The sequence below is a fragment of the Dunckerocampus dactyliophorus genome, chromosome 16, assembly GCF_027744805.1.
Source record: "Dunckerocampus dactyliophorus isolate RoL2022-P2 chromosome 16, RoL_Ddac_1.1, whole genome shotgun sequence".
NCBI lineage: Eukaryota > Metazoa > Chordata > Actinopteri > Syngnathiformes > Syngnathidae > Dunckerocampus > Dunckerocampus dactyliophorus.
The window spans coordinates 21,471,796-21,493,459 of NC_072834.1; the positions used below are offsets into that span (position 1 = coordinate 21,471,796).

General features: G+C 43.9%; 3 protein-coding genes across 7 annotated transcripts; all 3 read left to right on the forward strand.

Annotated features, from left to right (window-relative positions):
* Positions 1-280: 280 nt before the first annotated feature.
* Positions 281-7,529, forward strand: ik (IK cytokine). Its single transcript, XM_054755867.1, has 20 exons — positions 281-456; positions 1,115-1,181; positions 1,265-1,357; positions 1,424-1,483; positions 1,579-1,746; positions 1,836-1,950; positions 2,036-2,106; positions 4,833-4,879; positions 4,956-5,119; positions 5,192-5,300; positions 5,369-5,408; positions 5,500-5,650; positions 5,743-5,761; positions 5,908-5,991; positions 6,092-6,179; positions 6,308-6,365; positions 6,476-6,564; positions 6,635-6,743; positions 6,807-6,841; positions 7,313-7,529. The coding sequence occupies exons 1-20, from the start codon at positions 447-449 to the stop codon at positions 7,338-7,340; spliced, it is 1,605 nt and encodes a 534-aa protein (XP_054611842.1). The 5' UTR covers positions 281-446; the 3' UTR covers positions 7,341-7,529.
* Positions 7,530-9,966: 2,437 nt separating this feature from the next.
* LOC129169126 (deoxycytidine kinase 2-like) lies at positions 9,967-12,357 on the forward strand. The gene is made up of 8 exons (XM_054755210.1): positions 9,967-10,602; positions 10,983-11,101; positions 11,183-11,266; positions 11,372-11,481; positions 11,592-11,739; positions 11,813-11,928; positions 12,000-12,099; positions 12,172-12,357. The coding sequence occupies exons 1-8, from the start codon at positions 10,500-10,502 to the stop codon at positions 12,208-12,210; spliced, it is 819 nt and encodes a 272-aa protein (XP_054611185.1). The 5' UTR covers positions 9,967-10,499; the 3' UTR covers positions 12,211-12,357.
* On the forward strand, positions 12,251-21,604 carry oatx (organic anion transporter X). Of its 5 annotated transcripts, none has more exons than XM_054755208.1 (16): positions 12,251-12,269; positions 13,148-13,215; positions 17,475-17,624; positions 17,684-17,757; positions 17,817-17,946; positions 18,070-18,173; positions 18,241-18,395; positions 18,474-18,642; positions 18,722-18,845; positions 18,913-19,028; positions 19,101-19,155; positions 19,225-19,384; positions 19,447-19,555; positions 19,640-19,718; positions 20,807-20,934; positions 21,116-21,604. In XM_054755208.1, the coding sequence occupies exons 2-16, from the start codon at positions 13,189-13,191 to the stop codon at positions 21,228-21,230; spliced, it is 1,695 nt and encodes a 564-aa protein (XP_054611183.1). In that variant the 5' UTR covers positions 12,251-12,269; positions 13,148-13,188; the 3' UTR covers positions 21,231-21,604. The 5 variants fall into 5 exon arrangements, 4 of the variants coding, with proteins under 4 accessions (XP_054611183.1, XP_054611181.1, XP_054611182.1 ...); XM_054755206.1 differs by lacking the exon at positions 12,251-12,269 and adding an exon at positions 12,833-12,977 and having other exon boundaries at positions 21,116-21,603; XM_054755207.1 differs by lacking the exon at positions 12,251-12,269 and adding an exon at positions 12,932-13,003 and having other exon boundaries at positions 21,116-21,603.
* The last annotated feature ends 60 nt before the right edge of the window (positions 21,605-21,664 follow it).

A 21,664-nucleotide genomic window follows, 5' to 3' on the forward strand; every position in this document is an offset into this window, starting at 1 on the left:
TTCCAGTGGGTCGTTTTTTGAACGTTTGTTCAGGTCACAATAATAGGAACATATATATTTATAGTGAGTAGCAAGAAAATCAAATTTGATACACAGATTTGAATGACATCCCCGTGTAATAAGTAGAGGTCCTCTTTTCCAATTTATAGTATAGTATACTACAGTTCTTGTAGAAATGCTGGATTTGAACGAGCCACATACGTGTAGTTTTAATCTATTTTGTCGCCAAGGGCTTACCGTAAATTTGTTTCCAAGATGGTGGGGGTACGCATGCGCAATACGAGTTATTAGTGGATTTGTGCATAGATGTATTTGTGTGCCACAGACCTCTGGCGCAAAAGCTGAGCTGTTATCAGCACGTTAAAAACAGACATAAAATAACATTGTTTTTTAAAAAAAATAATTTTCATCAGAATTTTGTTGCCACAAGAAGTGAGCCCGCAAAGATGCCTGAGAGTAAGTAGATTGAGCCTTGGTTGATATCGTTAGCTGGACGACAGCTAAACTAATGCTAGCATGAGCTAGCCGTGCTAGCGAACGACATTGGTAATAAATTCCTTACCAGATGATCGAAAGTGTTTGACATTCTTGTTCAGTTTGTTTGGATTTTTTGATTACAGCTTTTAGTAGCTAGTAGTTCGGGGTCTACTTTTCTGTCGCACCACTTAAATGTCCACAAAACAGGACAAGACAGTTTTCATCTGCAGAAGTTTTACTGAGATTAAATAATAAACGAGAGAAAAAATTAGTTACACTTGATAAATGATTATTACAAATGGTTCATTTTAGCCATCTACGCAGTGCACAACGATAAAGTTGCATGCTTACGTGCGTTAGTGTGATGATGGTTTGTTTAGGCAGAGTGTGAATGAAGGAGCTGCAAACTGAAATGTTCCTTTTTGTTTGGTTGTATAATAGTTGTGCATACTAATGTGTATTCAAAACTTTCGAGAAGGTCAAGTGAAGGTCCTGTGTAAAGGTTATAGTGCAATTTAGCTTAATGAATTTCACTTGAAAGTGCATCATCCCTAACTTTTTATGAGTTGTGAATGTGTGCACATATGCGTGCATGTGTGTGTGCGTGCACGTGTTCACTCTAACATTATGTTTTCAGCTGAGAGTTATTCCAATCCTCTGGCTCCTGAAGGTCACGATGTCGACGACAGCAGAGCTGCCACTCAGTGAGTATTTGAGGTCAAGCCTCCACCTCACAGCCGTGTGTGTGTGTGTGTATGTGCACTGACATAAACATGTTTGTCTGCAGGTCAAAGTTGACGAATGATGACTTCAGGAAGTTGCTGATGACGCCACGTGCAACGCCTTCTTCGGCCCCGCCCTCCAAGTCCAGACATCATGAGTGAGTCTGTCGTCACACCTGTGAACATTTCACCGACAAAAATGACAAGATGTTTTTCTTTCCCAGAATGCCGAGGGACTACAATGAGGATGAAGATCCTGCGGCAAGGAGGCGGAAGAAGAAGAGGTGAGGTCCATTCTTTGTTCCGTTATCTTGCCGCGTGCCAACCTGTCGTCCTCTGAGGCTGCGCCGCCGTGACATGACGTTTCTGTGGGTGCCAGCTACTACGCGAAGCTACGTCAGCAGGAGATGGAGCGAGAGAGAGAACTGGCGGAGAAATATCGAGATCGAGCCCGAGAGCGCAGGGACGGCGTCAACAAAGACTACGAAGAGACGGAACTGATCAGCACCACTGCCAACTACCGAGCTGTTGGGCCGTCAGCCGAGGCGTGAGTACAGCTAATGGTATTGCTAATTGCTAATCATGACAACAGCGATACAATAATGCCACCATGGTGATGATGTGTGCACGACACAGTGACAAGTCGGCAGCAGAGAAACGTCGGCAGCTGATCCAGGAGTCCAAGTTTTTGGGAGGTGACATGGAGCACACTCACTTGGTGAAAGGTCTGGACTTTGCTTTGTTGCAGAAGGTGAGACACACACACACATACACGGTAGCGCTCAGGAAGACTCAGGTGATGTGTGTGTGTGTGCGTGTGTGCGTGTGTATGTTAGGTGAGAGCAGAAATCAGCAGCAAAGAGAAAGAAGAAGAAGACATGATGGAGAAGGTCCAAAAGGAGGCAAAGTAGGAGCTTCCTCTCATTCACTATGTTGACATGCTGTTGACACTGCTTGCATGAATTGTGTTCAAAAGGCACATAAACAACTTCTTTAGGTGGTGCGTGGCTGTTTAAGGGTGAGGATTAACGCACGTAGATGACGTGATGACGCATGTATACTAGGGGTGCTCCGATCGATCTGCCACCGCTCAGTAATAGCACGGTATCGGCATATGCCGATACTTGCTTTATATCGCCGATCTTCCCCGCCCCCATTGCAGCATCCAGCCTATAGCGAACGTCTCCCGGCCACTTTCCCTTCACAAAGCCAAAACAAGCACGTCTGGCGTGTGGGACTTACCTGTCGTTGTGAGAGTGATATAAGGTTTGCACCTTACAAAACATGCCACGAAAAACGTCTCGCCGGTGTGTTGTGTTAAAAAGCTTTGGTTTGGTTTGGGGGGAGGGGACTTGGCAGGGTGTGTCGAGTTTTCGAGGCTCGCGATGTGATCATCGGTCGGGCGGCGGCTAATGTAGCACTCGTGTGTGCGTGGCAATCGGAGGTCCAAGGCGCATAGCCTGAAAAGTGTTTGGATTCGTCGGACTGCCTGGGGGTCCTGCTGGAGCGCCATCAAGCTGATCTCGCATCCAAGTTCTCTGTTAAAAAGGCACTTAATTTCTTTATGTTTCACTTGGGTATTTTGAAAAAGTATCTCTATGTTTTTGTCTAAATTGTATGGTTTCCCTGTCATATCATATAGCCCAAGGGTCACCGACGTGCACATGAGGCGCCTGCAAGCCTGCGTTTCATTCAGGTTTTCAGTGAATAATTTGAGAACAGTAGAAAGACATGCATTCTGAAATACAAAATGTGTTTTGTTAATGTTCTGGGAAAACAAGCATATTCGCTTTGTTTGGGTTGAAATAAGCTAGGAAGGGAAATGTTTCAAAAACGAGTAGCTCTTGGCCATTTTCATTTTGTAAAAGTAGCTCTCACAAGAAAAAACAAACATTTACACTTAATCTATGTGATCGGTATCGGCAGTATAAAACTGTGATCGGAGCATCCCTAATGTATACGCGCACATTTCTATGCATGCAGGATCAGGGGCCTGCTCTTAAAAACAAGTCACAAGAAGAGAAATCTGGAAGGGGGCGGGGTGCTCTAAGCACCTTTGCCATTTAATTAACAGTTTTGCAATGTTCTCGCTTCATGCTCTGCTAATTGTTGAAAAAAGTTAAATAAGTTAGTAAGCCGTAAAAACATTGCCGCTTTAAAAAAAAACAACAGATGCAGCAGCCACACGTCACAGTGGCGCCAGTCCGCCCCCCCATACAGCACCCCACCACAGATTAAAGAAATCCTAGGGGAACTCCTCTGACGTCATACCGATAAATCTGATATTAAAAATAGCTCCAGTAACGCACTATACAGCCACCAGTTCGCAGACCTGGAAGGAGTTCTCCTGGAAGAATATCATACGTTTTTTCGGGTTAAAGGGCAAGCAATTACATAGATCAATGACTTGTTGGAGGGGATGTGGATCTGTGGATGCAGATCATTCGCACATCTTTTGGAAATGTGATAAGATATTGCAATTTTGGAAAATGTTGGCAGATATACGAAAGGAAGTACTTGGATATCCGATCCCTTCGTCTTGCACGATTATATATTTGGGAAAGCTAAATGCAGGGAAGGTACAGGGGAAGGACAGATATCTGGTAAAGAATCTGTTGGTAGCAGGCAAATAGGCATTTCAAGGTAACGGGGGAGGGAGGATGCCACAGGAACAGTGGACTGCGATAGTAGAGGAAATTTACGTGGTGGAAAGGCTGACGCACCGCCTACGGCTACAGGAGACCCAGTTCGACGGCAAATGGACTAAATGGACAATGTTTACATCCAAACAGTGACAAAACATATAATGAACACTGGAACTGAGCAACGGAAATGGAATAACAGACTTGCAATCAATCTGCCATGTTCGCACTTTGTTTGTTTATTTTGTTTAGTATAAAAAATGTGAATAAAAATTCAAGTGACAAAAAAAAGCTCCGGTAACGGATTCATGCTGTTAAATTTGTAACCAAATTTTAAAAAAACGCTCAAATGAGGTGAGATTACTGTACGGGTGAGCAAATCAAGCTCTTCTTTTTTCTCCTGCCTGTGACGTTAACGGCCTGTCGTAACTTCCACTTCACTTGTGAACAAACATTCACTTTCCGTGAAAGACATTTTGCATGCTAGTTGTACCCATGTAAATGCCCCATGACAAGGGGGTAAAAGCCCCATGGAGCACACAGAAAACCTTATTAAAGTAGTTTGCCAGAGAGCTCCGTGGCGTCACACCGGCTGCTCGGAGCGTGTGTCCGAATACAGTGCACCTTGCTGGGCCACAGCAGGTGGCTCCTCCCCCTCTATACTCTGGTTCTCCTGATAGTAGTGTTGTGGTAGTAGTAATGTCATGATATTTGATTAGGACTAATCAACAAGTACACATGGTCAAATCCTAATTTGTTCAAAGTCCTTCTTACCTCCTGGTGTGCGCAAACTACACTTACATCTAAATAAAAAAAAAAAAGTAGATATAAAAAAGTTATTGGTACCATATTGGTCTTGAGAAGCAGAAAGTTATCGGTATCGGTTTGGGGGGAAAAAAGACATAAAGTGCATCTCTAATATATATGTGTGTGTGTGTGTGTGTGTGTGTGTGTGTGTGTGTGTGTGTGTGTGCGCACACACACATGACAGGAAAGATGTTGAACCAGAGGAGAAGATGGAGTTTAAGACGCGTCTGGGTGAGTGAAATGTCTTGACGGTGAGGAGTCATGCTGGTGCACTGTTCCAAGTGCTGAGTCACGCTGCTGTGTTCAGGTCGTAGTATCTACCGCGTGGTGTTCCGCTCGGGTCTGGTGGAGAGGAACGAGCTCTTCTTGCCGGGCCGCATGGCATACGTGGTGGACCTCGATGACGAGTTCACCGACACTGACATTCCCACCACTCTCATCCGCAGCAAAGCAGACTGTCCCAGCATGGAGGTACCCGACGACGCTCACGCCCGTCCTCCCGTCTGATCGGTGTGTTAATGTGTGTGTTCGGGTGTGTTCCAGGCTCAGACGACTCTGACCACAAACGACATCGTTATCTCCAAGCTGACTCAGATTTTGTCTTACCTCCGCCAAGGAACTCGTCACAAGAAGATCAAGAAGAAGGACAAAGGTCAACTTGTCACCATCTCACTGATGGCAGCATGAATGTTCATGTAACTAGAGTGGAATGTGTTTCAGGTAAAGGAGATGAGAAAAGAGCTCCAGAGGCTGATCTCGGGTCAGAAAAGAAACACAAGTTTAACTCCTCATCGTAGTTGTTGTCGCATGGTGTGTACGTGTGTGTGTTTTTTTCGTGTGTGTTGCTGCAGCATCTTTGATGACATCGGTGACTACGTGGCCTCCTCAGCATCCTTGTCCAAACCTCCAAAAGACAAAGAGAGACACAGAGAGAGAGACAGAGATGAAGACAAGAACCGCAGACACAACTATTTTGACAAAACCCATGGAGACCAACACCAGGTCACACACACACTCGCACACACACACACACACACAATGCTGAGTGACTGGAAACAATCTGTAAACTCTTTGTTGTGATGGTGTGTGCGCAGGTGATGGAGGTGGATTCAGGTAAGAACACAAAGATCAATTTCATTGTTATCTCTGAGTGGCAGCTATATATATTGTGTGTGTGTGTGTGTGTGTGTGTGTGTGTGTGTGTGTGTGTGTGTGTGTGTGCGTGTGCGTGCGTGCACATGCATGTGTGTATTTTACAGGTCCAGGATCAGTCAGAGATCAGATCAAGTTGATCAATGAAAAGTTTGCAGGAGCAGCAGGTAGCCAATGGCAGGGCCAGGATTCATATCCTTCGCATACCATGGGCGGTGCTGTGTGTGCGTGTGCGTGCGCGTGTGCGTGTGCATGTGTGTGTGCGGGCATGTGAGTCCTTAACATTTGTCACTTCGTCCTCTCAGAGGAGAGATGCAAAAGAACATTTGGGAGATTTCTTTGGAGGATCCAACTCTTATGCTGAATGTTACCCTGCTACGTAAGACACACACACACACACACACACACACACACACACACACACACACACACACACACATTGACTTGTACTTGAATGTTTTCTGTGTGTGTGTGTGTGTGTGTGTGTGTGTGTGTGTTTGCATGCAGGATGGATGATCTGGCTGTGGACAGTGATGAGGAGGTGGACTACAGTAAGATGGACCAGGTAAGGCTGCTTTGAAGACATCACTATACTGCCCCCCCCAGTGGCCATTCAGCTCATTCACACATCCAATGAAGTGCAAAATCATCATGTGACTGACTGCTGCATTCCAGGGCAACAAAAAAGGGCCGCTGGGTCGTTGGGACTTTGACACTCAGGAGGAATATTCCGACTACATGAACAACAAGGAAGCGCTGCCCAAGTATGTATGAGGCCGTCACCTCGGCCACGCCTTCCAGCCTACAGCACGCTGATGGCGTTTGCGTCCACAGGGCGGCGTTCCAGTACGGCATCAAGATGTCTGAAGGCCGGAAGACTCGCCGCTTCAAGGAGACCAACGAGAAGGCGGAGCTTGACCGCCAGTGGAAGAAGATCAGCGCGGTGAGACTCTGCCCTCTAGTGGCCATCTGTACGTGACGTCATCTCGTGTGTTGTCTTTTTCAGATCATCGAGAAAAGGAAGAAGATGGAGGCCGACGGGTGAGTCTTCCTCAGCCCTCAAACCACTTTGAGAGCTAAATGCTTAAAGCTATATTATGCTACAGCAAGGTCACTATGCCGCCCCTTCTGACTGCTTTGTCAGCTATTTATAGGGCGAGAGCTTTGCATGCAGTTCTCCACCAAAACACTAGGGGCTCGTGAGTTTGCTCTTTCACTAGCTATTTAGCTTCTGGTATGGTAAAAAGTGGCATACAAATAAAGTAAGGTATTATATAGATGTTCATATTGCTGCTTACCTTGCTGCATTCTTTCTTTTGTTATTGTGGACTTATTGCCTCTGCCGTGAGAGAAGAACAGCAAATCAAACACGGCTCTGCAGTCCGCGTCATCACTGATGCAAAGTTAGAATTTTTTGGAGGCTCCAACAGAGGGTTTGGAGGGGGCGACACTAGGAAGCTCCGTGACGCTGGAGCATTATTCAGGCTTTAATTCCACCCCTTTTTCTTCCAGGGTGGACGTGAAACGACCCAAATACTGAAGCGTCTGCTCGAGGTCAAACTTCATCATCTCCTGTTCCGCCCCCCCAATAATCTTCATTACGAGTATTGTGACTTGACAATAAAAATGTAATAATGAGTGAACATTGAATTTTATGAGTACAGTCAAACTTCTCTATAGCGGCCACTAGAGGGAGGTTGACAGGTTGGCGTCCAGTTTGAATGTTGACCAGTAGAGGAAGAAAAAGAAAAAAAAAAAAAAGGGGGGGGGGGGGGAAATAATAATAATAATAATGTTGACCAGTAGAGGGCACTGCGGACTGCGGATAAAAGTTGTACAGCACTACTAGGCTTGTTATTATCATGGTTCATGGTTTTAATCCTGAACATGCATGAGTCAAACAGTAGCACATCACATAGTACAATTCACAATTTTGCATGTCCAAAAAGGAGTAGGAAGAAGCAAAGCTTATTTAATCCTACCCCTCATCAGTTTCACATCAGTTGCAATACATTTATTCACCTCTTGTTCTTCCAAGTGTACTTTGTAAGTCTACATGACAATGTAGTGCAATCATAGCCAAGGTTTTTTATTACTAAAAGGAAGCTAGAGGCTTAATAATAACTGATAGAATATATCCACGACCCACAGAACAAAAATGTGCTAGTAATGTCTTACGCTTGTTTTTATATTTTACTTTTTATACGGCAGTGTCATTACAGCTTTAGTTCATCGGGAAGTGACGGTGGGCGTCCCGAGCAGGAGAGCTAGGCTCAGTGCTAGCTGTGAGTTTAGAGAGAGTTGGGAAGTGTGTTTATGTTGGCGTGGATGTAAAGTCCTGCAGTGTTCTCCGCTGTTAATAAAGCCATTAAAGTGCATCGGCGACGTGAGTCTCTCCTTCCCCACAACAAGCGGCATTACAGTATTGACCAGTGCACACCAGGAAATAAACGGTGTCATTTCTTACAGGCATTGGCTGAACAGCTATGTAGTGGGGCTTGTTTAACCTTTGCCTTGTGGGCAAGCAGGAAGGAGAGACGATGCTGAGAGATGTGTGTGTGTTCTGAGCTGCTGGCTTGTGGCCGCGTTCAAGAAGGCAGAAGAAACAGGAGAAGTTTCCTTCTTTGCTTCGGAGCTGAATAACACTGACAAGTTAACAGACTAGTAGCGAACGGAAAAGAAGACGGCTTTGTTTGTGTCGAATACAGAAGATGAGGACTTTGATGGTTTTGTGAATGAGGTTGATCAAAAATAACATAATTCATTTTTGCTCCCGCTGCCGCATGCATCCTAGCGTATGTTTTTTTTTTTATTGTAGTGTCGCTGGGAGCACGTCCTGTTCCCAGCCTAATTTGCGGTAATGTTTTGGTGCAAATGCTCTTAAAGTTACATGTTTGACCAGGAAATAGCAACAACTGACAGTTTGTGTGGATCTTGTGAATGATTGTGACTGAGCTAGGACTCAGTAATTAAAGTCTACACATGACGGCGTCATTGATTGAAAAACGAAACTTTTTCGTGCATGAAGCTTCTACTTGAGTTGGTAATTTGGCCGCTATATGCAGTCAGATATTGACCAAGGGAGACAAAATGGGTGGCCGCTGGCCGCGTTGGACAGGTGACTGCTATACACAGGGTCTATAACATGTAAATTTGCTGGGGGGGGGGGAGATTTTTCAGTGGCTGCTATAGGGAGGTGGCTGTTCTGTAAAGGTTGCCGCTAAGACAGATTTGACTATAGTTGAATACGTTTACACTGAATGCTCCTGTCTAACAAACACACACACACCATCCGTATGCCATCAGCAACAAAATACATTAGTTTTGCATATGTGGTTAATGTAGAGCATTTGAATAAGTAAAATCATAAATAGAGGAGCTCTAATTATTATAGAAGTCCGTGTATAGAATGGAATATCTATGCTCGTATAACTGGAACATCACCAAATGTAAAAAAGAAATTGGCATTTGCTGGTATTTTTACGTCTTGTTGAAGGATGGATCATCTGTAAGAGGAACTGCAATCAGCCAGAGATTTAAAAAAAAATGTATAAACGATCAACATGACTATACTCCCCAAGCGCTGTCTCCAATATATTCATACATAAAGCAATACGTAATACATTAGTTCCTATTTGTAGCCTATATATATATATATATATATACTCTAGTTTCATGAAGGATTTGGGCCGTTTGTATTTGTCTGGCCTAGTCCAGGGTATCTAGTCAGCTGGATAGGAATACCCGCGACCCTAACAAACTGCATAGATGAATGAATGGGTGTATTAAATGATCACTAGATGGCACTCGTGAGCTCTATTTAATGATACTTTCGATAATTAACTTTTGACGTAACTTTTATTGTAATAACTTATTTTATATATATACATATATATATACATGTGTGTATATGTGTATATATATACATACGTGTGTGTATATATGTATGTATATATATATATATATACATGTGTATATACATGTGTGTGTGTATATATATATATATATATATATATATATATATATATATATATATATACACACACACACATACATACATACATACATGTGTATATATTTGTATATGTGAATAGTGCCGTCTTACAGAACAGCAGTAATATAATGAATAAAGGAAATGTAAGACTGATGACAATCCAGACAGAACAAGCAAGAAAAGAAGGGAAATAATATCAAACAAGCATAAACGTGTGAGGGACACAACTTTAAGAGGAAAAAAAGAAAAAGAACATACTTCTTAAATTTGCCTTTTATAGAAAGGGTTTTTATCATGTTCTGCAAAAAGTTCTGTTTAAGTGAACAGGAAGCGATGGACGGTACCCTGGTCACGTGACATGGGCCAGCTCATTCTTATGAAGGCGGGGGGGGTATCTCAGCACACAAGATAGGAATTTCTTTTGTTGTTACAGAAAACAAAAAGTGAAAAAAGCGCAGGCGGCCCTGTCTCTATTATTACTATATTATAGTAATATGTATTGTTATATGTCCAAAGATATCAATGCTATATAAGTTACATGTGAGTATGAATGTGGCTATTCGCTGGTTCGAAGAGCTCATCCCTACCGGAAGTACGTCATTAGGCTTTCCGCGCGCGGGCTTGAATGAAAGACGCTCAAATTATGACAAGGGCAAGAGTTACAGTAAGTGAGCAAACAAGCAGCGCGAAGACAACTTTGTAAACATGGCGACTCCACCGAAGATAGCGCGCGCTTTTTCCACTAGTCCGAACACGGCGGTAAATTTCCCCCGCCGACACAAAAAGATTTCAATCGAAGGAAATATAGGTGAGTTCATCTTGCATTTCAACGAATGCCATCGATCAGTCATATGTGCCGTTTACATATACTGTACTTTTATATTGTAATGTGATCTGTTAGCCTGCTATTATACACCAACAGTCGTTTCAATACAACACAATGAAACATGGTCTTCAAATAGCAAGCCATGTATAGTAAAATAGACATGTGATGTGTAATAAAATAGACAAGCAATAACTCCATCCATTTTCTATGCCACTTATCCTTTGGACAAGAGATGTGTAGTAAAATAATGTAAGGATTTATGTAGGAAAATGAACATGTTGTGATGAAGTTAGATGACAGTGATGAGGTCACTAGTCATCCTGAATGGAATCAAGTCAGAAGGTGACTCTTTGTGACTCCAGCGGCCGGGAAGTCCACTTTTGTGCGTATCCTTCAGAGGGCGTCATCAGAGTGGGAGGTTATACCAGAACCCATCGGCAAGTGGTGCAACGTCCAAAATGACAGCAGGGACGTTTACCAGGTGAGTGGAAATGTCTATCCAAAATAAACGCTTTTGACAAACAGATGTCCTTTCAAAATAAATGATAAACTTTGCCCTCAGGAGCTGACTTCCTCCCAGAAGAGCGGAGGAAATTTGCTCCACATGCTTTACGACAAACCCAGTCGTTGGTCCTATACCTTCCAGGTAAAGAACTGGACTCTGCATCTCCCCCAAGCACGGCCCCACAAACCTTGTCCAACTCCTCGGACTTCCCAAAACAAGAGTTAACTGTGTGCGTGTGTGTGTCAGAGTTATGCATGTCTCAGCAGAGTTCGCTCTCAGCTTCAGTCGCCATCAGTGAAACTTCAGCAGGCAGAAAACCCCGTTCAGTTTTACGAGCGTTCCGTTTACTCAGACAGGTGAGCAAGCAGTCGGAAGATACGCTGGCACCGCAATACCACACAATATCCCACAATAACTGAGAATACTTCAACTACTACATCTTCACTCTGGATGTGTGTGTGTTCAGGTACGTGTTTGCATCCAACCTGTTTGAGTGTGGGAACCTGAGTGAGACGGAGTGGAGCGTCTACCAGGATTGGCACAGGTGGTTGCTGAGCAACTTTGAGGAGGACATCGCCCTGGACGCCATCATTTACCTGAGAGCCAAGCCACAGGTACCCCCCCTTCCCCATGTGTGCCTTTGTCATGTGTCATGTATACAAGTCAGCTGAATTGTTTGCGCATCAGTGCTGTATGCAGCGTCTGATCCATCGCGGCAGAGAGGAAGAGCGTGACCTTCCTGTGGAGTATTTGGAACAACTCCACCTCAAACATGAAGACTGGCTCGTCCACAGGGCGCTCAGGTGCGGACGCACACACACACCTTTGTCAAAATCCCACCGGAAGACGACATGAATGATTTGGATTTTTGCAGATTGGACTGGGACTACCTGAATGAACTTCCTGTCCTCGTTGTGGACGCCAACGAGGACTTCCAGAACGACGGCATCAAACAGGAAGCGATGGTTGATCAGGTGACTTTTTCTCAGTCACGTTGGAGCATTTCCGTCTTCCTGTTTGTTTCATTGTGGTTTTTGTTTGCTCAGGTCAAAGAGTTTGTCTCCACGTTGTCCAAGACACTTTGACCTTGGACTGCATCCATATTTGTAGATAACTGAGCCACACTACTGCACCTGAACGCACCGTAAGAGGATTCTCTTTTTTGAAACATGTCATGTCCATCCAGTGAGGGTTTTTTTTTTCTCTTTCAAATGTGTGACAATGTTTGCTTGTTCCTATTAAAAGTTTTCGTGGAAGCTAGCAATCATTGTTGGCTTTAACGTGAGCAGTCAATGTTCTACATGTGAATGTGCCACTTCCACACCACCAAAACGTGTCAAACGCTAATCAAAGTCAACTTGGGACCAAAGAAAACATCTCCAAAGTTGTCCAAGAAAAGCAGAAATGCTTTCTTCAGCTGCTGACCTTTCACCTGGCCATGTGGGAACACTGTGAGGCGGGTCACGAACGCCAAGCGCTTGTGACTCGCCTGGACTCCCTCAGTCTGTCCATCCACTTTGTTTGTTGCTTCATGGATTCCAAGTCAGCGAGGGAGGAGGAAAAGACGGCAAAGTCACGAGTTAGCAGACACCGGGAAAGCAAAGGACTGTTTTCAAGTCTGACTTGTAGAGTTTGATGAGACGTGTGGAATGAAAATGACAGCATCTGGTTCGCAGCATGTCGGAGTTAATTGCAAGCGACACTCACTGTAACATTAACTCCACCACGTGAAGAGAGAGAGAGAGAGAGAGCTCAGTGATGTGTTCAAGTCTCGCCACCTGAGGAGGCTGTGTCCCAGTCTTCACCAGTCTCACCAGTCCCAGTCTCACCAGTCCCAGTTTTCCCGCTGGCTGTAAGTAAGAGGAAATCCTCTTTTGTGTAAGTTTGGATGTTGGCAGCCTAATCCTTTAAGACTTGTCAGCAGACTCCAAATGTTTGAGGTTATAAAAGCTGTCGTTGCGGCGTCACGTCAGGACAAGTTTTGATGTGACTTCAGCGTTGGGATGGGACTTTTCTTTGCAGGCTGATTTGTGTCAGAAGCTGGAAATCCTTTTCACACCAGGATGGGCTTCAGCGAGCTGCTGGAGGAGGTGAGGAATCACACAATTACTCGAATTACACGTCTTGATCAGCTTGCTAGAAAGTCATTATTATTATTATTATTATTATTATTATTATTGTTGTTATTCATTTACCCAGGTGTCTGTTTACTAGGGGTGTCACGAGACAACACAGGATGAGATTTTAACATTTATTTTTAGAAAAGCACAATGAAACGATATGACTATACAAACAAACTTTGTTATTTAACAAAAAACAGGCGCACTGTGAAATGTTTTTTGTCCCACAAATTGACACTCAAGTATATTGTCAACATTTTTTTTTAGACCAAATAATGATAATACTGGATATTATAAGAAATAATCATTATTCTAATAATAACAGTGGTTAGCATGTTGGCCACACAGTCAGGAGACGTGGAAAATCTGGGTTCGAATGGTGTGGAGTTTCTCTCATCCAAAGTCATGTGGGATAGGCTCCAGCATACCCACCCCGACCCTAGTGAGCATTAGGCGGCATAGAAAATGAACGAATAATAATACAGCTCAATGTATTTCTCTTATGTACTTGTTTTTGTCCGTTCACATCAGGGCTGTCCACTTGTCTTTGATAGAATTTAAAAAATTGGAATAAAAGATTAAGTATATATTTAAAGACAAATCTTTGTGTTTATTAGTCATTAGCATCAACATTTGAGGTTTTTTCTAGTTATATTATGCCTTTTTTGCCTTATTTTTCCACTTTTGCTGGGTTATTTTATTTCCACGATGAGCCACGTTCCACAGATGGCCGCTGCGCCACACTTTGGCAACCAATGCATGTTTTGCCAGGAAAGCGACTGTGTCCAAGGTCTGCCTTCTTGGCTCTGTTGGTCAAGGGCTGGGTTGCCTTGTGGAGGCGTTTTACAGCTTTCACACGTGCATTGCACGGCGTTACGGAGGTGGAGATCACTCCCGCTCACCTGCCCGGTGGATTCTTGACCTTTTGTTGATGACTTGTATACAATGGCCAAATTGAACACACTTAAATGTGCACCCCTACTTGCTAAATATAGCGACCATGTGGCTAAATTGTTAACACGGATCTTTTCTACGCATGAGGTGTGTTATGAAACGGAACAGATGATCGCTGGTGCTTGAAAGTTGGCGCTGAGCCAAATGGAATGAGCATCAATAGAAGCGCTCGGTGATTAATGGTGCAGACAACTCCCGACATCTACGTGGGCAGATGTGATAAATCAATGAAATGTAGAATTACTACAGCTTCTGCTCGGACAACAAGTAGCAAGCAGCCGTTTAACTCCCATGGAAAAACATCCACGCGTCACTGACACTGTGAACACCATGGTAGGTTGGATTGCAAGGTGTGCATAAATTCCAATAATGACTTGCACACTGCCGCTTCTATATCACTGTATTATCATTCATAAGAGCCATGCCATACTTCCATCTGGCTTCTGGCTGCCCTGTTCTCACCATACAACTTTCCTCCAAACCACAAATCTCACCTTTTAATCTCATGTGATGAGATCTTGTGACACTCCTAATGTTTAATGTTAAAAGAACCTTGTGGAATGATGACATGAGGGTGACTTGATGGAGCAGATGGATGGACCAGTAATGGGCACAAAGCCACATCACTCATCATCACACGCCTCTTCCATACCCTCAACAACACGCATGCACACAAAGGGCTGCCGTCATGTCGGCCATCGTGCGTACTTCCTGATTGAAGTGCTATCAGTTAAGCAATGAGGTTTGGCCAGGTGCTGCATGTATTTAGCTCATGTCCTTTCATTTTACACAGCGGTGTTTTCACATGGCAAACATGTGACTGATCCATTTTAAACTTAAACATGTTTGGAAAGCATAAAATATGTGGAGACTTGACAAGAGGCCTTTTCAGAATTTCCCCATCGGGCACAATCCTTATGTGAGACATGAACACGCACATCTTTCTCTTTTCTGTGCCTTTCATATACGTATACGGTATGTACAGTGGTGTGAAAAAGTGTTTGACCCTTTCCTGATTTCTTATTTTTCTTGTCACACTTACATGTTTCAGATCATCAAAAAGATTTAACAACACAACACAAAGAACAGAAAATACAGTTTTTAAATGAAACTTTTTATTATTAAGGGAGAAAAAAATCCAAAGCTACATGTCCCTGTGTGAAAAAGTGATTGTCCCCTAAACCTAATAAGTGGTTGGGCCCCCCTTACCAGCAACAACTGCAATCAAGCGTTTGTGATAACTTGCAATGAGTCTCTTACAGCGCTGGGGAGGAATTTTGGGCCACTCATCTTTGCAGAATTGTTGTCATTCAGCCACATTGGAGGCTTTTCCAGCATGAAGCTCCTTTTTAAGGTCATGCCACAGCATCTCAATAGGATTCAGGTCAGGACTTGGACTAGGCCACTCCAAAGTCTTCATTTTGTTTTTCTTCAGCCATTCAGAGGTGGACTTGCTGGTGTGTTTTGGATCATTGTCCTGCTGCAGAACCCAAGTTGGTTTCAACTTGAGGTCACCAACAGATGGCCGGACATTCTCCTTCAGCAGAATTCATGGTTCATTTATCACAGCAAGTCTTCCAGGTCCTGAAGCAGCAAAACAGCCCCAGACCATCACACTACCACCACCATATTTTACTATTGGTATGATGTTCTTTTTCTGAAATGCGGCGTTACTTTTACGCCAAATGTAATGGGACACACACCTTCCAAAAAGTTCAGCTTTTGTCTCGTCAGACCACAGAGTGTTTTCCCAAAGGTCTTGGGGATCATCAAGATGTTTTCTGGCAAAACAGACGAGCCTGAATGTTTTTTTGGGTCTTGGAACTCTGCCATGCAGGCCGTTTTTGCCCAGTGTCTTTCTTATGGTGGAATCATGAACACTGACCTTAACTGAGGCAAGTGAGGCCTGCAGTTCTTTGGATGCTGTTGTGGGGTCTTTTGTGACCTCTTGTTTTTGCCATTTGTGGATGATGGCTCTCACTGTGGTTCACTGGAGTGCCAAAGCTTTAGAAATGGCTTTATAACCTTTTCCACACTGATAGATCTCAATTAATCTCACTTAAGTTATGTTTTAACTGGGGGGGGGAATCACTTTTTCACACAAGGCCATGTCGGTTTGGATTTTTTTTTCTCTTTTAATAATAAAAAGTTTCATTTTTGAAGTGCATCTTGTGTTCAGTTGTGTTGTCATCGACTAACATTTAAAATAGTTTGATGATCTGAAACATTTAAGTGTGACAAACATGCAAAAAAAGGTAAGAAATCAGGAAGGGGGCAAACACTTTTCCACACCACTGTACATACAGTATATGTATGTACTGTATGAAAAATGCACAGACTCACTCTTGGAATAAAAGAGACTTTTCATGTCAGTGGGGTTAAATAAAGGATCTATACAGTCTTGATAAGAAGCATGGCTATATTTGTGAAAATGTTTATTTTCACTTAAATGCAAATAAGTTAGAAGGGAAATGATTAGTGTTTTTTAAATTGAGTTGCCCAATTATTGCACACAGCAATATTTGGCAGATAAAGCACAAAGCGTGTGTTAGGCTTTCGGCGAATGCCGGAACTAGGACCCCAAGATGCGAGAGTTGAGTGGTGTAATGATATTTATTACACGCAACGGAAAAAGATACAAAGAGGAAAAGCAAGGTAAAAGTCCAACACAAAACACCCGGAATGCTCACGGGGGAAAAAGGCAAGAACTAAGGGAGCTACCAACACACACGGCAGAGGAAACTAGCAAAAGGCAAACTCAAAAGCACTGCTGAAAACCAAGCAGGCAGGATTAAATTAGGGAGGTGCTCACACTGCTGGAAAACACGCTAAACAGGGGTACAGGCAGAACAGCATACAGCTGAGACTAGGCAAGGCAAGTTAGCAAAATGAGAATGCTGGAGAGCCGTGTTTGACGTGAGTCTGGCAACAATCTGGCGACGAGTGGTGGTGAGCTTGCTGCTTAAGAGTCGCCGCCAGATGGGATGCAGGTGCGTCAATTAACTGGTGATTGGCAGGAGAGGTGCGCTGCAACAAAAAGCAGAGAGGGGGTAGCAACAGAAGCGTGACCAGTAGTCCAATATTCAGGTTTGAACTTTCTAACATTTGAATCAAATTATAGATTGATTCAAACTGAGATGAAAGGTGAAAAATAATAATTGGGTTTTCCTGACCGTGAAAGTACTTTTACTCTTCCTGCATTGTGTTGATGAAGATGAACTGCCGATGTTGTGGGGGCGAGTGTCTGACGTGTGCTTGCTTTTTGGGGACCTGAGATGGGCGGTTTTGGGCGGTACCAGTGGCTCCATGTGACTTTGATCAGCCTCCCGGGCCTCCTGATGGCGAGTCAGAACCTTTTAAACAACTTTGTTTCCGGAACCCCCTCACACCATTGCAGCCTGTCGGCCAATCACAGCCTCCTGAAGGTACATCTTGTTGTGTTTGGTGGGGTGTGTGAGAGTGTAACAATGATGACATGTTTCAGGTGGAGGAGAAAGACGTCTGGAAGGCCTTCATACCTCTGGACTCTTCAGGAACACGACTGGACCGCTGCAGCAGGTTTGATCGGATGTTGTCCGCTTGCACGATGTGGATGGCTAAACGTCGGCTTGTTTCAGGTACGTGACGCCTCAGTGGCACCTGCTAGCGGCTAACAGCTCTGCTAACACCAGCCACTTGCACACCGAAAGCTGTTTGGACGGATGGACCTTTGACCGTTCCGAGTTCCTCGCCACCACTGTTTCCGAGGTCACAGGAACACACCGACCCAAACTAAAGCCAGAATGTGCAGAACAACCTGCAATAGCGGATAAAGAAGGAACGCTAAACACAAAAAGTATAGTGAAGTAGTGTCTTTTCTGTCCTCCTCAGTGGGAGCTGGTTTGTTCTCTGCGTCCTCTCAAGCAGATGATTCAGACCATCTACATGGGCGGAGTTTTATCTGGCGCCATCATCTATGGCGGCCTGTCTGACAGGTGAGTGTCAACACTTCAACATTCTTCCATTTGTCAAACAGTCTCCATCTTTGCATGTTTCTCTCAGGTTTGGGCGGCGGACGGTCCTTATTTGGTCTTACCTGCAGTTGGGCATCCTCGGCTGTAGCTCCGCCCTCTCGCCGTCTTACTCCATCTACTGCGTTTTCAGGTTTCTGAGCGGGATGGCAGTGTCGGGGGTCATCCTGAACTCCGTGTCCCTGAGTACTCGTCTACCTGTTTAGCTTTTCAAGCGCTGCTTCCACGCGTCTGCAGTCAGTCACGCTTGCTGTTTGTCATCAGAGGTGGAGTGGATTCCGACCAAAACCAGGACGCTGGTGGGCACGCTCACTTCCTTCTTCTTCACCTTTGGTCAGCTGATCTTGGCGGGCTTGGCTTATTGGCTGAGAGATTGGCGGAAGCTACAGGTGGTGGTCTGTGCTCCCCACTTCTTGTTCTTTGCCTACAGCTGGTTTGTCTTCATTTGGACGATTAGGAAACGGGTCTTTTCCGTGGAAATGGTCACATGATCAAAGTCTCTAACTGCTCAGGTGGTACTCTGAGTCGGCGCGATGGATGGTTCTAAAGCGAAAATCTGAAAAGGCATTGAAGACCCTGCACCGAGTGGCTCGAATCAACGGAAAAAAGGAAGTGGTGGACAAGCTGACACTGGAGGTAGCGTGTTGTTGACATGTTTTTTTGCTGCCAGTCAGAGCTTGACTCGGGTTGCGTGTGATCTCAGGTTCTTCACTCTCACATGAGCAAAGAGATGGAGTCCTCTCAGACGATGCTGACAGCTTACGACTTGGTGAGGACTCCAGGAATGAGGCGCATTTCCATGTGTCTCATCGCAGCCTGGTCAGTTGTTTGTTTTAACGGTGATTCATCGACTCCCCTCACGGAGGACACCTAATGATGCTTTCTTTGCAGGTTCTCAACCAGCTTTGCCTATTATGGCTTGGCCATGGACCTGCAGAAGTTTGGGGTAAGCTTGCAATGGAGACAAGCTGAGACCTTCCTTCTTCAAATGTTGACCAGCTTTTCATTTGTCCAGCTGAGTATTTACATGATCCAGATCATCTTTGGAGCTGTTGATTTCCCCGCCAAACTTTTGGCTCTGGGCATGCTCAGTTATCTCGGGAGAAGAGTGACTCAGGCCTCGTGCCTCATCATGTCCGCCCTTGTCATCTTCGCCAACATCTTCGTGCCGGCAGGTAAGGCACGGCAGCGCATGCAGACGGACAATCGTGGTGTCACTAATTGCTGCATGATGCAGACATGCAGACCGTTAGAACCACAGTGGCATGTCTCGGTAAAGCCTTCACATCAGCGTCCTTCACCACCGTCTATTTGTACACTGGAGAACTTTACCCCACCATCATCAGGTACCAACCATCAACACCATATAACATCCTCACATCTCATTACTAACGTGCGTGCGTGCGTGTGTGTGTGTGTGTGTGTGGTAGGCAGACTGGAATGGGTCTGGTCTCCACCATGGCCAGAGTTGGCAGCATGGCGGCGCCGGCTGTCCTCATCCTGGACGAGGTCAAACTTTAATAGCAAAAATCATTTCATTGCAGTCATTAATGGCATAGAATAGTAGTCTCTTTTTAGGACTATAAAAATGTACATAGAAGGATAGACTTTCCTTTCTTGCTGTTGAGTTACAACGGAAGCGTTTCTCCCACCCAAGAAGGCGGTGTCCCGTAGGTTGACGAGATATCACATGGACACGTTGACAACTCCAAAAATCATCCAGCCAGGATTGGAAGAACACCACTTTCATCTGTGTTAGGCTTTCTCTTAAATTGAGTGAACGTCATTGAAAGCTGTCATAAAGAATAATACTTCAGTCTGCACGGTGTTCATGTTATCATCAAATAGCCACAAAAGCAACATTTGAATGTCCGCCTACAGGCTGCCGCATCACCTGTCGAGTAAAAACTGGTGAGCAAAGTTGCACCACGCCACTTCAAATTTCATGCCTTCACTCTGACAGTTTTTCAAAATAATTAGTGAGTTAATCATAGCGGTTTTGTGGTTGACTATGGCCTATTAGTCCAAAAATATGCACATTTACGCTAATTTTACACATTTGTGGCCTAAATTAAGTTCTTTCAAACATGAAAATGGCTAAATGAACTAAAATACAAATAAAGACACATTGTGATATGTAGTATTCTACACCGGTCACCAGGTGTCAGAAATGTTATGTAATGGTACTTTCACGAGACAATAGCCACAGCAGGAAGAACTGACCAGAAACGAACAATAAGAAGGAACTTTACCAATACTAACACACGTGGTTCTATATTATGTCTTATTTTCTCTTATTATGTCGACAATATTGGGTAATAGGAGTGTAAAGGTGACCATAGGGGTGTTAGTTCATGTCCAGAGGGCTCTAATAACGTTAAAAAGCGTATTTAGAATGTTGTAAACAGGTTTTCAATGCTCTAACAATGAAAATATTCCATTCATACTGTAGATATAAAAAATATGCTATTTTTTCATATTATTCTGTGTAAGGTCACTGTTAAGTTATTGGACAGTAGGTTCAGGTTGTTTGAGAACATATCTAAAAGTATGCATGCGATGTCCAAACTAAACAAAGTATACTCATGGCTCCCCAGGTGTTCCCTTCGCTGCCCAGCGTGGTCTACGGGGGGGCAGCTGTGGTAGCCTCAGGCTTCGCTTGCTTTCTGCCTGAGACGCTAAACGTTCCGCTGCCAGACACCATCCAGGATGTGGAGGAGAGATGGTGAGCTTCATTAGCTGCTTAGTAGTGCTGCTGTTTACAACAAATGCTTGCAAGTCCCATTTGGAAAAGAAAGACTGAAGCTTCTGACCGGTGTTGTTCTAGGAATTCAATTAATAAATCTCTCAAACCAAGCAATGACATTTGGACGCATGCCGTTTTGTGACAAATGTTCTCTCTGAAGGTCTGGAAGAAGCCCGGCCTACCTGAAGAAAAAGGCAGCATCTTCAGAAGATGAGCAAGTGGTTTCCTTCAAAGAAGTGAAGGAACTTGAAGGAAGTGGCCTCAACGCTCTTTGACACATCAAATATATCCCATTTTTAAACATTCCTGCTAATTCACTGATTTGAACATAACAGGAATAAAACGTGAACACGTTACAGATTTGTAAGATTAACATTTTCAATTCACAGATGGCTTTTATTCCCTTTGAAATGGATGAGAAAATAATCAGTTTCATGTAAAATAAAACTTGTCAGTCCACTGAGTCTATGTGAATGTCATTTTGTTCTCCATAGAATACAATACAAACGACAATGTCTTCTAACCTTTCAAATAATTTTGAAATGTTTTGTAAAATTAGGGATTTGGGCTAATAAGTGAACCAATGAAAAAAGTGTTAAGGTTGATTAACTACTGGAACTGAGTAGGGGATAGGATAAATCAATGTTAATTAAAAAATTAAAGGTTTGTCAAGGAAATGTAAAAATAAACATGCATATTTTTGGTCTGA